Source organism: Gallus gallus, chromosome 11, assembly GCF_016699485.2.
Source record: "Gallus gallus isolate bGalGal1 chromosome 11, bGalGal1.mat.broiler.GRCg7b, whole genome shotgun sequence".
Classification (NCBI taxonomy): Eukaryota; Metazoa; Chordata; class Aves; order Galliformes; family Phasianidae; genus Gallus; species Gallus gallus.
Genome location: NC_052542.1, coordinates 2,990,471 through 3,004,282, shown reverse-complemented (window position 1 = coordinate 3,004,282; position 13,812 = coordinate 2,990,471). Strand labels below are relative to the sequence as shown.

The 13,812-nt window shown below is 38.2% G+C and overlaps 1 protein-coding gene across 4 annotated transcripts in view; it reads left to right on the top strand.

Annotated features, from left to right (window-relative positions):
• The window catches only part of NFATC3 (nuclear factor of activated T-cells 3), a 61,056-nt gene that overhangs the window by 18,958 nt on the left and 28,286 nt on the right, over positions 1-13,812 (top strand). For all 4 annotated transcript variants that reach the window (XM_015292363.4, XM_015292362.4, XM_025154245.3 and 1 more), the window contains one exon: positions 4,514-4,676. In XM_015292363.4, the coding sequence (XP_015147849.1) occupies positions 4,514-4,676 (163 nt within the window). The remainder of the gene's footprint in view (positions 1-4,513; positions 4,677-13,812) is intronic.

Here is a 13,812-nt window from a genome sequence, read left to right as displayed (position 1 = left end):
TCCATGGAAGCTGTTGCAGATAGAGCAGGTTCTCAGCTACAAAACATTATTTTTCAGCACAGTCACCAGCATTAGCTGTGCGCTGTGACCAGTGATGAACAAGAACCTGCATGCCACACTCATAAAAATGCACAGAATGAAATGGAATATTGGTGGAAAGGTTCTATTGCCATAACACCAACATCCACCTCTGCTGTTGTGGGCCAACATAGTAAAATAGGGGACATTTCTTTCAGAGCAGTCCTTACGTGCACTATGTATAGCATGATATTAATTGTAATATAACTTGCAAAATATGTAGTTATAAATTGAAAAATTCCAACTAGGCAGTTTGTAGGATATTAATGAGTCATGCAATTTTTTTTTTATTTAACCCCTGGTACAAGTATTTCACAAGAACAAATTGTGCTTTTGTGTCTTGGAAGTAGTTACTAACAAGCAAAATCTTTGAAATACAATGTTAATTTATTTCATTGTGCCTCTCCTTGTGGAATTGTTAGATTTGTAAATTGGTTAAGAACAACTTCATAAACTGATAGTTGTCTTCAGAATGCTGTATCAAAATTTAATCTGAAGTGCTGTGAATTGAAGGGCTGCCACACAGCTTCTTTGTCCCAGTGGCGATGAACAGAAGGGCTTTGATGCATCTCTGGGCAGTTCAGGACTGTTCTCTTTCGTGGTAGATACTTAACAGCAACTTGAGAGTATTTACCTGCAATTATCTAGCAGTTAGAGCTGAAAACTAGGATTGCTGACAATGTTACCTACTTTTTCAGGAAAAGATTTTTGTAGACATAGTTGCAGATGGTAAAATACTTGCAATAGTCAGTTCTGCCAGCTAAATTTCTTTTGGTAGTCTGGAGAGGAGAGAGGAATGGAGTTATGTGCTATTTTTAGCATAACTATTGGGATCTCCTCTTTAATTCTTTAGAAGAATAAATCTTTCAATGTGAGTGGACTGTAGGCAGACTTGCTCTGTACGTAGCTATCCATTTGCTTATTGTTACATTGCGATAACACCAGCTGTGCTGTGATGTGCTGTGATAACAAAACTTTAAAATGAAAGTGTTTGCAAATCGCAGGCTTTCAAGATAGATGCCCACTTAAGTGAGATGAGCAAGAAGAGTTCTTGCTTTTGGATTTTGCAATAAGGGAGGCTGTTGCTTTAATGTTTACACACCATTAATGAATCCAAAGAAATTCATATAGAGTTTAAAATATGACATCTGTGCAATACAGATGCTTCAGCTCTCTACTTTGTTCTGGCATGACAGAATATAGATTGTACTTGATGGTATGCTGTATCAATACTCTAAAGCATATTTAACTCTTGGTCTGCTAGTAGTAGAAGAGTTGAGATCCCAGTGTGTGTCTTTAAAAGTTATTACTAGAATTTGTGATTACTGTGAAGCAGGAATATACTCATACTGAGTTGCTAAACTGAGCTTTCATTCCACCTGTATTAAGCAACTTTCTAGGCATGCGTGCCAGCAGGGCATCAGACTAAAACTGAGCTAGTCGCACATGTTTCAGCTGAGGGAGCGAGGTTAGCAGTTCTGTCTGCACAGAGCCCCAGCTGTCTGTCCAATGAATTTCCCAGGAAGACTGCTCCAATTGAAAGATAACCATTTTAAGGTTTTAGCAGAATTATTTTCTATGGCTGTCATTGGCCCCAGAACACTGCATGTAGAATAGAAGGAAAAATAAAGGGTAATTCAAGTGTAAGCAAGCAGTCTTGTTTCTAGAGTTTGTTTCTTCCTGTGCAAGGGAGGCACAGCCCATGCTGGGCTGACTTATGTGGGTTTGGAAAATGAAATGTGGAACTCATGTGGTTGTTCTTATGATGAACAGGAGATGTTTGTTCAATGTGTGTGGCCAGCAGCAGTTCTGCTTTAGAAATTGTGACTGCAGGTGAAGAAGATGTTGACTGAATTAGTATTTGTACACTGAAGTGATCGTTTAAATGCAGTGGCTTCTGCTGACAATGCTACTGAAAGGTTCCTTCTGAGTTTCCTTTGATAGCAGCTGTTCCCTAAAGCCTTTAATCTTGATGTGATAGGAGTATGAGCTTCTGGAGACTTGCATTAATCCGATTATGAAATTCACTTGGTAATACTGGTAGAATGTGTGCAGGTTTACAGATGGTGCTCTCTCAACAGCACGCTGAGATTTGGTTTGAAGCATCTGTATTCTTCTGCATGTAGAAGATTGATGTGGCATGGCCTCTAAGTCTTAATGCTGTGTTGTTTATTTAGGAAACTTTTTTTGAAGGTTACTGGTTTTTGTTGTTGTTTGCTTGTTTGTTTTATATTTTTGGGATCTACATATGCATGTGTGCTTGCTCCCTCCCTCACTTTGATATTTTGTTTGCTTTCAAGGAATGACAAAATCTAGAGACTTTTTCAGGAGATAATGGGACGCTGAGCCTGCTTGTGCTATATTTTTACTAGTTAATTGAAGAATTACCTTCTCTGAGAGGTGTGGAGTTGTCAATAGCAATGAATACACTTTCTTGAGTGAGTTCAATATATAATTCTCAGTATATCTCTCAGTGATCGGTGTATTGTCTGTGGTGTGCATATTATACCAAGCTCTCTTAGGGACGGTATCTGTTCACTGTGCAAACCAACTATTTTGGCATTGTATATTTGTTTATAGGAGAGAAAAATAGTTTCGGAAATAGTAAAGAAAAAATTCTTGCATGCCAAAAAGAGTTTTAAAAGAAGTTCAGTATCTTCTAATCCTGACATTTTCTTTCCTTTTTCAGACTGAAGACTTGAGTCCAATTCTCCTTCAATAGCTATAAAAATGAATGGCAAGGTCTAGTTGATAGCCAGTAATAGCACTTAGGCAGTACACCTTGGCCTATGGTAAGTAACTGGAAGGACTGGGCTTATACTGCATTCCTGTTTCCTCCTTTATTGCTGACATCACCGGTCTTCTCCCTGCCCAGTAAATACTATTGCTGTGGAAGGACCAGTCATCAGACGTGTGTGCTGGGAGAAGAGTCTTTGCTATACACTGAATGCTCATGGACGTGATTTACTGCTCACGTTTCTTCCTTTCAGTAAGAAGAAAGGGAAGTACTCCTGTTCCCCTTGACTCCCAGAATGGGACTTCAGGAGATGAGGTTTAATTTACAAGGTGAGCTTTCTCCTGAAGTGCACACTAGAAGTACTGCATGAAGCAGCAGGTCAACAGGCTTGTAGGTTGTCCTCCCACAGGAGGATGCCAGCAAGTGGTGCGTTTTCTTCTCCCCCTTTTTCATGCCTAGTGACAGTGATGTTTGCAGTAAAAGGTGGATGTATGGTGCTGCAGGCTGAGCCCAAGTCCATCCAGATACTTACTAGACAGAATTTTTTTTCCCTCCCCTTCAATCCAAATGTTATCTCCTTTTCCAACTGTTGGTATGTTCGTGAGTTGTAGCTGAATTCTACAGAAGGTAACATTTGTCTTTTATTCATCTGCAGCTATTTGTGTTTGTGAAAATGTGCATGGTTTTGGATTGGTGGTAAGGCTTTTCCTGGCTTGCTGTGAAGGAGAAATGGAAATGAGCTTTCTCAGGCAGAGATACAAAGCAGTATCTGTCCATCTCTTTAGCACCTACTTTGCTTTCCTTGTTGGTCAAAGCATGGTAGTAAGAACTATTTTATTTTTGTGTATGTTCTTATGTGGTACTCAGCACTATAAATATTCACTTGTAAATGTTTATAAATTAATTTGCTCTCCCAGGTAATTACTGACTTGAATCTGACTGTTCTTATCAGAATAAGTATGTGAATTCATGCAAGTAAAAGGATAGGTATGAAAAAAACTGACAGTGTTACATGACTTGTTTTCCTTTGAGGTTCTTCCATATTTGCTTTTTTTTTTAATTTGATTTTTTTTTTTCTCCTTCTATGGAGCAGTGTTGCTACTGGATGTAAGGGTACTATTTGTGGATAAATAAAGCATGCACTTCAGAGGTGGCCGTTGCAGTAAGTCTTTATGTTTAGATAGGACTACTGGTCTTAAAAAAAAATGAGCCACAATATAGTGCTTGTTTTCATGATAGTTAACGATGTGCAATGCTTACCAATCTTCAAATATTTTTTGCTTTGCTAAGATAATAATGAAGACAGTTGAAAATGACTTACAGGTTGAACTTAGGTTGTTTCCTCTTGCACCATTTGAACTTGCTTGTTGGTATACTTGAGGACAAAAAATTAATAGCATTAAGGAACAGCACTGGTAATGTGAGGCAGGGAGTTATACAGTACCTTTCTTCTAATCAGGTATTGGAAGAAAGAAAGAAATACAGCAGTAACAACCCCAAAATGTTTAACTGAAGATTTTGGTGCATCAGTAAACTTTGGGAATTTTCAAGTAATAGCATTAGGCTAATAGCTGTTCTTGTTTGGTAATCACTTGTTAGGAAAGTGACATCACAGTATTTTATAGACAAATTGTTTTGATACCACACTGGCCAAATGACATAGTTAGTTTAACCATAGTGTTCATGTCTTGATTGCAGCACATCTTCATTGCCACCTCTTGACTGGCCTTTACCAAGTCATTATGGGCAGTGTGAACTGAAAATAGAAGTCCAGCCTAAAACTCATCACAGAGCTCACTATGAAACAGAAGGAAGCAGAGGAGCCGTAAAAGCATCTACTGGAGGACACCCTGTAGTGAAGGTAGGATGTCTGGCTTTCTTGAATCCAAGATAACTTTTTTCTATTAAGTACAATTACTGGCATTTATGATGCTGTGGATTGTTGCCTTCTGTGAAGGCATTCCTTCCTGGGTAAGATTTTCCTCTAGATGTAACCTGTGCAATATAAAAGTTAGCTTAGATTTGGACTGTTCATCTGTAACAGCAAGAGTTGTTCCCCTCCTCCCTTGCCTTGTGTCTTGTCATTGTTTCCATTGTCTTAACAGAATTTAGCAAGTTTTATCAAGTTTTATTGTCTCTTAGAACAGTTTGTTTTTTTTTCAGTAGTGAAACTCATGTAAATACAGCAGTGCAGGCTACAGTTCTCCTCTGACTGAAAGGGTGGTGATACACTACCTGTTTTGATACCTAGTACTGGCCATTAACAGCTGTTTTGACTAGCTTCTTTCTTACTGCCAAATGTTCTAAATACTAAAGACATCTGAAGCATAGTATTTGTGTGCTTTGCAAACACCAACCAATTGTTACTGAGATCAGAGTTAGATGTAAGGTCCTGATAAATTTGGCTTGGCTTTCATATGAAAGTCCTGCCATTGTAATCTTTGAAGGGCAAGATGCATGGGTGTTTGATGTTGTGACTGTAAGTAGGTACGCAAGCTGAGATGTGCTCCCTGGGAGGTGAGGTGCGTACATGTCTTAGTGCTGAGCAGACTTTAGGATTAATTTACCAGTACTTGGTTCTCTTGAGCTCTGAAGCTATGCATATATAAATAAATATAAATTTATAAAAAAAAAAAGATGTACCAGCAGAAATTAAATCTGTTGGACTGACTGTTTTCTTGCAGTCTCCAAGCTCTTTGTCTAATGCAGTTCTTGACGACTGACACTTAGTCATGTTCTTTGGGCTGTGTACCTAACCCTGTTTCTTCTGATAGCTTACCTTGATAATTTTTTTTGTCATTTTCCCTCTTCATCTTCCTACAGACTTTTTCATCTGTACTTTCCTTGCTCTCCAAAAAAAGATTCAGGATCTTGCCATCATATCTTTTCTTCCTTGAACGTCTTTCATCACTTTCATCTTTCATTTCCATTCTTAACTGTGAGCTCTTCAGCCAGCTTTTGTTTTCCCTGTGGAGTTCCTCAGTGTTTTCCTCATAGTAATGATACCATGACCCAACCAGCTCAAACCTATTGGCAGACATGCTCGATTTCTTAGCACAATCAGGTGCTCAGCAAGCATGTCTGTGCTGCGCGCTAGAGAAAAGAGAGGATGCCTGAGCTAGGCTGGAATCTGGAAGTGGTTAATTGGGGACATTTCTTGTGGAGCATTGTGTTGCTTTCGTCAGTGGAGGACAAGTAGACACAACTTCCACATGCCAAGGTAGCTGGCACTGGAGTTTAATGCATCATTAGTAAGGACAGAATCTTGGGAGATTTCAACTGACAAAATAAGTGTCTGCTGAGTGTTTGGAAGCTATTTATTTATTTATTTATTTTCCCCTGGGTGCTCCTGTTTTGTGCTAGTGTTTGTGTTAAGGGAGCTAGTTTTGCTCATGTTTTCCAGACTTGACAAATACATGTGGGATTTCTTTTCTTCACAGAACTACTCAATGCTTCTGTAGCAGTGCTTAGACCTAAGTCAGAAAAAAAACAGCTCTGTAACTTATGTGATTCGTTATTGTCAAAGGTATTTATTCACATAAGAATTGTGAAATACCTCACCATGACAAGAATACTGTCTTAAAAATGGGTGTAGTATTTATAGCTGTTTCACAGTCTCATGCTTAAACATGTGCATTGTGCTGTGCTGCTCAAAGTAAAATGAATACAAATGCAAATCAATATTCTATTTTGCGGTTTGGTCTCTTTCGGCTGGATTAGAAATTAATTGTTACACTTGATGGGAGAGAGGAAATTGTTATGAAACAGAAGAAGGATTTGAATTAACTTTTTACTCACTGCTGGTAGAAACAGTACACTAAGGGCCAAGTTTGGTGAAAAGTAAATACTATTGTGTGCAGACACAAAGCATTTAAATACAAAGGTGCAGTGTTTTCTAGCACTTCTGGAAGTTTACTGCAGGACTGCAGTTCATGATATGTGTTACAATTTCACTTTTTTGTGTACTCTTGATCTAAACGGTGTAAGGCCATGTGCGTGATCACTGCAATAATGTAACACAAGAAAATGCTGAGTACGTGTCTATATGTTAAACAGTGTCAGAGATGAGGCAGGATCTTGGAGCTTGAAGGCCTCAGTGCTCTTTCTTGCTTCAAACTTTTTGTTGCTTTTGAACAAAGTTTTATAGAAAGAACATTTAATTTCCTAACTGTGAAGCCTCTGTAGTTCTGCATATACAGTTGATGTTATTTAAAATAAAGATTTTAAGATAGTATGTAGTGTCAAGCCATTAATCTATTAGCACATGTCATTAATCTATTACTAATACTGTACTATACCAGTTGCTAGGAGACTAAGCTTCTGACAAATTTGGCATCATCTGTTGTGAGTACATTTAATCAGCTTATTTCCAAATGTGAGGAAATGAGTTGAGCATCATGCTTTGTTTTGTAAGTTCATTGACTTTAAGGAAGTAATTCTGTAGTGAAATTGTCTTGTTTTCAGCTTTTTAGTGGCAAAAGTTCCTAAATAGCAGATAACTGTTGCTTTAATCTCTGCCTGCCCAAGGGTATGTTTCAGCTACTCCATGTAATTTGGCATTACTTATTTTAGCTGAGTAGAAAAATCTATGAGATTTTTCTCACTGACAGCTTTCACAGGGAAGAAATAAATATCTTGGCAGCACGGCCAGTAAGGGGTAAGGTCACACATTGAAATTCTCATGCAAACTGTGTGACAATTTTGTACTGCATAATCGGGAGACAAAGGCAGCCCCTGAGAGCCTCTACCTTCACCAAACTCAGTGGGTTAAAGTACTTGTTCTAAAGTATCTAAAGCCTTCTAAATAAATAACTGCTGCATTTCATCTTAGTCTTATATGAATGATTATAATGCCTAGAATTTCTTGCTCTTGCCCCAGATCATATGTACATAATAACATGTTTGTTTTACAGTTTGCTAGAGTGAGATTTTCCTGTTATCTAAAGCGGTTAGGGCTTTTCATGAGTCCTCACATGTATAAAGATTTAGAGGATTTTAGAATGGGCAGAAACACAGTATGAATCCCTCAGGAATAATGTGGGTTTTTTGTTTGTTTGTTTTCTTTTTTAGTTTCCTGTTTTAAAATATTTAAAAAAACAAAAACAAAAAACCACAAAACCTCCCGCTTTTTGTTGTGCACAACAAATATTTTCATGTTTTGTTCTGTTCCCCTTGAGGAAGGTGATCTCTGACCTTACAGTCAAGTGTACAAGGGGCTTTTGAGCTCCTTGTTCTGTATGCAAGAAGTGTGTCCTGTGGCAAGGTGATGCCACAGTGGGGATGGGTTCTAGGTATGAGCAATGATAAGAGGAACTTTCATCTAAGATGATGGCATATTGCAACAGGTGTGTAGATTCCACTCATAGATTAAGTGTCTTGTGTATGCAATATAAATCTGGGGCAGTGATAGCTATTAGGAAATTGCTTGAACCATATGTGTCTTTAGCCATAATACGAAGGACTGAAGGGATAGAGTCTTTCATCAGTTACTCTGCCACATGCAGGACTCTTACAGTAGTTGTATCTGCCAGAACAGAGGAGGGGAAGCATCATGTGAAGTCTGTATGGACCACTCAACAGTGTTCACTTGAGGAAAGTTAAAAAAAAAAAAAAAAAAAGATTAAAATTAATTAAATTAAAATTATTAATGATTAAAATTGATTAACAGTTAAAGAAAAATAAGTGTATGCACTTATAGTCACAGAAACTTCTTACCTGAGACCTGTAAAGGAGGGACTGAATGTCAGCTCTGTTTAATATGATTGCAGAGCTTGAGGGTCATGACTGTGGAGTTGCAAGGGGAGAAAATGTATATTGAGTTTTGAACTACTTGACAAGTTCTGAAACAGGAGGATGTCCTCTGAAATCCTATCGAACTCTGCCTGAGTTCAAGTACACTGTAACTGTAACCTACATGGAAGGATCCAACTGACAAATGTCAGAGATGGTCCAAGAAGTTAATGAAAGATTATATAAATGAGTGTTTGCTTCCTGGCCTGTAATTTTGTGCTGTCACTTTTTTCCCAGGTTTCTATGCAACCAAGTCATGTAACTTCTTGAGTAACAGGTATTATATCAGGATTCCCCCTGTTATTCTCAAAGCCCAATAAACAGCATGTTTTTTTTGTCTCATGGTCCTTCCCATTCCTTCTGTCTTCAATTTTTTCAGTTCTAATGTGTTTTTTTTGTCCTGAATTCTTCCCCCTTTTTTGTACATCACCACAAGGCAGGTTGCAGCCCAGCTCTAATTGTTTAGTACTGTTTGGTAACAGCAACCTGCAAATTTATGTAGAAGGAGAAGGTAGGTAAGCGTCAGCTTGTATGAATCATGTAACTGGCTGTATTGGACAAAGCAGTGACCTTTGGATGAGATTCTAAACATAAATATATTTCTAAGAACAGATATACATGACTATATAAACATCTGCTCCAGAATCCCCCAAATAGATGGTAAAACTCATGCTGATGCATCTAATATATGCTTGAATACTCAGTCTAGAAAATGCTTGAATATGGAAAAAAAAAATAATGTGGCATACTGGATCTGTAATGACAGTTGTCTGGTTTTTGTGTTGTATGGTTGCTAAGATGTGGAAAAGTAGTACTTTTTTTTTTTTTTTTCCCCAAAGTCAGATCATGCTTTTTCTTTTTTTACGTGCTTTGTAAGTTACATGGGCTTTCCCTAAAAGGCTCATCTGAAAAACTGTCCATAGCATAATTTGGCACTGGTATTTGGAAAATCAGAAATAATGCTATTTTTGGATAGCATAAAGCAAACTGAACGTGGGTCATGTATTGTGATGGTTAGTTTGATGTAGTAGCAGTTCTGCAGTGTGTGAAGTTGAGAGTCCAGCGGAGGGCCACAAAGATGATAAAGAGCCTGGAGCATCTCCCCTGTGAGGAAAGGCTGAGCAACCTGGGTCTGTTCAGCCTTGTGAAAAGAAGACTAAGAGGTGATCTTATTAATGTTTATAAATATCTTAAGTGTGGGAGTCAAAAGGACATGGCCAGCCTCTTTTCTGTGGATGGTGGGGACAGGACAAGGGAAGCGGCCATAAAATTGAGCATAGGAAGTTCTGCACCAATATGCAAAGGAAATTCTTCAGAGTGAGGGTGATGGAGCACTGGCACAGGTTGCCCGGGGGGGTTGTGGAGTCTCCTCTGGAAATACTTCCTGGACTCCTACTTGTGCAGCGTGCCGTAGGGAGCGTGCTTTGCAGGGCGGTTGGACTCAGTGATCTACAGAGGTCCCTTCCAGCCCCTACAATTCTGTGATTCTACTGCTATTTTAACTATGAGTTGCTTTCCTTTTTTTGTTGAATAGAATGGGACGAGTCAGAGCTGAAATACTCCTCAAAATATGTTTGAAATTAGTATTTAAAATGCTTTCAAATTATCTGCAAGTAGTGAGTGTGCATGAGATTTCAGAAATAGAAAATTTAGCTTTTTAAACCTTGATGTCCTGTACATTGTATGATTAGATGGTAGTATTACCAGTAATGCACTGGTATTTTTGTTTTGGTCCATGCAGGACGCATTCATCTTTGTGATGACCTTCAGAATGCTTTTAATCTAGACTTGTGCTGCAGCCTAGTAGTTTATTAACTTTTGTTCTTTCATACTTCATTATTTCTTATTTATCTATTCTGAATCACAGAGGTCTGTATTATTATAAGATCTTAAAGTCAGTCTACTTAACAAATTTGTTAGCAAAGGAGGAAGGAGGATACTTTTCTGATGTGCGTGCAGTTCCTTCCTACATCAAATAATCAGCTGATTGAAAATAGTACCACAATTCAGGCAGGGGAAGTAGATGTTTTGTTTTAACATTTAATTTTAAAATTAGGAAATTAACTTTTTGTAACATTAAAACCTTTGTGGACTCAGAACGAAATTTAAAAAATAACCTATTCCTGTGCACTGCTAAGTCCTTCTGAGCCAGCGGTTGGGGACATTGTCAGAGAAATCTGAATGGAGTTTCCTTGCAGTGAACACCTCCTGTTTCACGTGAACAGTCCACAGGAGATCGTAGGTCAGCCCTTACTGCGCCTCTACAAGGCCACAAGGCAATGATTGCAGTCACTGACTTTCAGTAGTTTCCCTGAACTCTTAATTTCTTGGTTTTGTGCGTATAGCCTAGTTCAAGCTTTTCAAAATGCCACTGTTGATAATTTTCTGGAAATTGCACCACCAGTGTTAGTCATTCTGTTGCTTGGGTGCTTCTTGGGTATTGTTAGCCAGAGTATGCCAAGCTTGTTGGTCACATCTCCATTGTTTCAGAGGACAAAACATCTGAGAAGCTTTTTTTTTTTTTTTCCTTTCTGATATCACTGTGATGAGGTCTGGCAGGTTTTGTTTGGTTAAAAAAAAAAAAAAAAGCTGTTTGAAAGTGAAGTAGAACTTGTGTAGTAAAAGTTCCTTTCTTTTAGGGTTGTTTAGATGTCACGGTGAATTATACCATGTCGTTATTTATACAACTGTAGAAAGTAAAAATACCTAATACAAGAAAACTTTCCCTTTTGCCTTCATATAATTGGACCTTTTCTCCTCTTTTGGCCTTACTGTGTAACTTTGGTGTTATTCTAAGGAATACAGACACTACAGTGATGCATCCAGCTGTCATGAGACCATCAAGGAAGAAATAACTAGTTATTTTGATCTTGATGATTGAAAATGTCTCATTAACATATTCTCTTTTTACTTGGTAAAAATTGCAAACTATTGACCTGCCTGAGTTTACTGTGTGCAGTGTAGTTAATGAGGCTGGAACTGCTTTGGCGTGAAGCTCTTCTGGCTTATCCTATTGTGACCTTCAGTCTTTAGCCTTCCAGCTTTAGTTTAACTTACGCATGCACTGACCTTTGCTATGGAAACGATATAGAAACACAAAAGCAACTTGGCTGAGTTTCCTCTGCAAAGCAGTGGGTGGTGTATCAGTATTCTGTTACAGAGGAGGGTTTCGAGAGGTCAGTAGTGACAGTACGCAGTAACTTATTAGTTGGCTGCAGCGCACTGCTAGCTACTCCTGGGAAAGTGGTATATTTTTTTAAAGTAATTTTTTTTGTAGCGCACAGCTGTAAGATTGCGTGTGTTCCAGTGTTTATTCCATTGATATGCATGGGGAGAAAAACAAACAAACAAAAAAAACCTGCTGTTTTTGTTAGTCTTTCTGTGAATGACCTGTGACTGAATCTCACGTAGGCTGATATTGTAGCAATTTATTGTAATGCACCTTCATCATAGCAATTCTGCAGCGCTGACCAGAAGTTTGTAAAACGGTTTAGTTTTGATACCTATAATCTATACAGAAACATTATGTTCTCACTGTACAAATCATGGATTTATCTACTACAGTAAGCTCAAGTAACAGGTACCAAAGCTTCACTAGATACTTGAACAAAACATGATATGTGTTAAGTTTATGTAGGTATTTTCACTGAAGAAAAAATAGCATGTTTTTTGATTAACTTAAATGTTTGGGCTGTTCACCACACAGTATTGTGCCTAACACAAATGAGCTAATAAGGAATTGTAACTAACTCCACTGTCATTGAACCAACATTTCTAAGAGTCAACATTTTTTGAATGAAAACCAAGCTGTAGTTTAATGCATTTTAAATTTCCAAATATGTCATTTTTCCTAATTTGAAGTTGATTATGGATAGTAAGCCTCTATTATTGCACAACAGTGGTGATTCAGGATCCAGATGCCATCTTTCCTTTGGGGAGAGCTTGTCATGTTGCTGGTTAATTTGGATTCCTTGGTAATTCAGTATTCAGTCGGGACCGAGGATGATGGGTGTAAAGGTGTAGAGGTTCTGTCACAATAGCGAAGGCTCGCTATCACCAGGCTTATTCTTGTACTGATGTTGCATTCATACTCTTCTGCGTACTGCTGAACGCAACTACAGCTAAATAAAGTAGGAGTACTTCAAGATGAATTAACAAAGTAATCCAGCATTGTCCTCTGTTCTCAGGAATGATATGAAATAGGCTGTCTTTAATTGCATGTTCATGTAGTACTAGGCACAGAATGTAGTGCAGGAGGAGGTTTGTGAATGTCTCTAAAAGAAGTAATCTTCATGTATATGCTCATAGAATGCAATTGCTAGTATAATTCTGTATTTGGACTTACCTTAGCTTCATCATTTAGTTTCATGAGCAGTAGCAGTGGAATTTAATTCAGAGGGCTGTCGTTAGCATTGACCATAAACCAAAGCAGTGTAAAAAGAGTGGCTAGTCCAAGGTACATATGGATTGTATGTTCTTAGAAGTCATCTGTAGGCCTAATAGTAAGGGAGACTAATATTGTATTTAGTGAATAAAAGGGAACTTGTCCTTTGAATGCACAACAGCTCTCAACCAGTATTATAGATCTGTAGCTGTTCCTATCACAATGCAAATGTGAATCACAGTCATAGCTACTGTACGAATGTTATTGAGAGACAACTATTGCTCATTCTGACTAACCCATCCTACTCTGGTATTACCTTGGCCTTTCTGAAGGGCCAAAAAATGCTAAAAAGATAGATACTATGGGAAAACTTACTCATAAAGACGTCAAGGGAAACGTGCCATTGAGCAGACTGAGAGGAGTAGCAGGCTGTGGAGATTACCATCACCGTAAAACAGTTCATTTTAGCCCCCTGTGGTCTCCAGCTTATTATTATCTCTCTTACTAATGAGGTGCAGGCATCATTTCCACAAGCCCTCATCTCATTTTTTTTACTAACACTTTGACTCACTGTCCCCCAACAGAATCTTTTCTTTGAACAACAGTGCTGTGTAAATTTGCTGGTGTACTCTTGTGGAATCCTTGTAATGTATGCCTAGACAAGAAAAGGGAAAGTGCTAAAATCTAAAGCAGCTCTCTCTAGCTGCCAAAAGTTTCAGCTCATGTATGCAGCTTCCATAGACAATTAGGTTTGCTGTCTTTTTTGCTGTTGGAAGCGCAATGCTTAAACATGAAAACACTTAAGGAAGCTGCTCATTGCTTG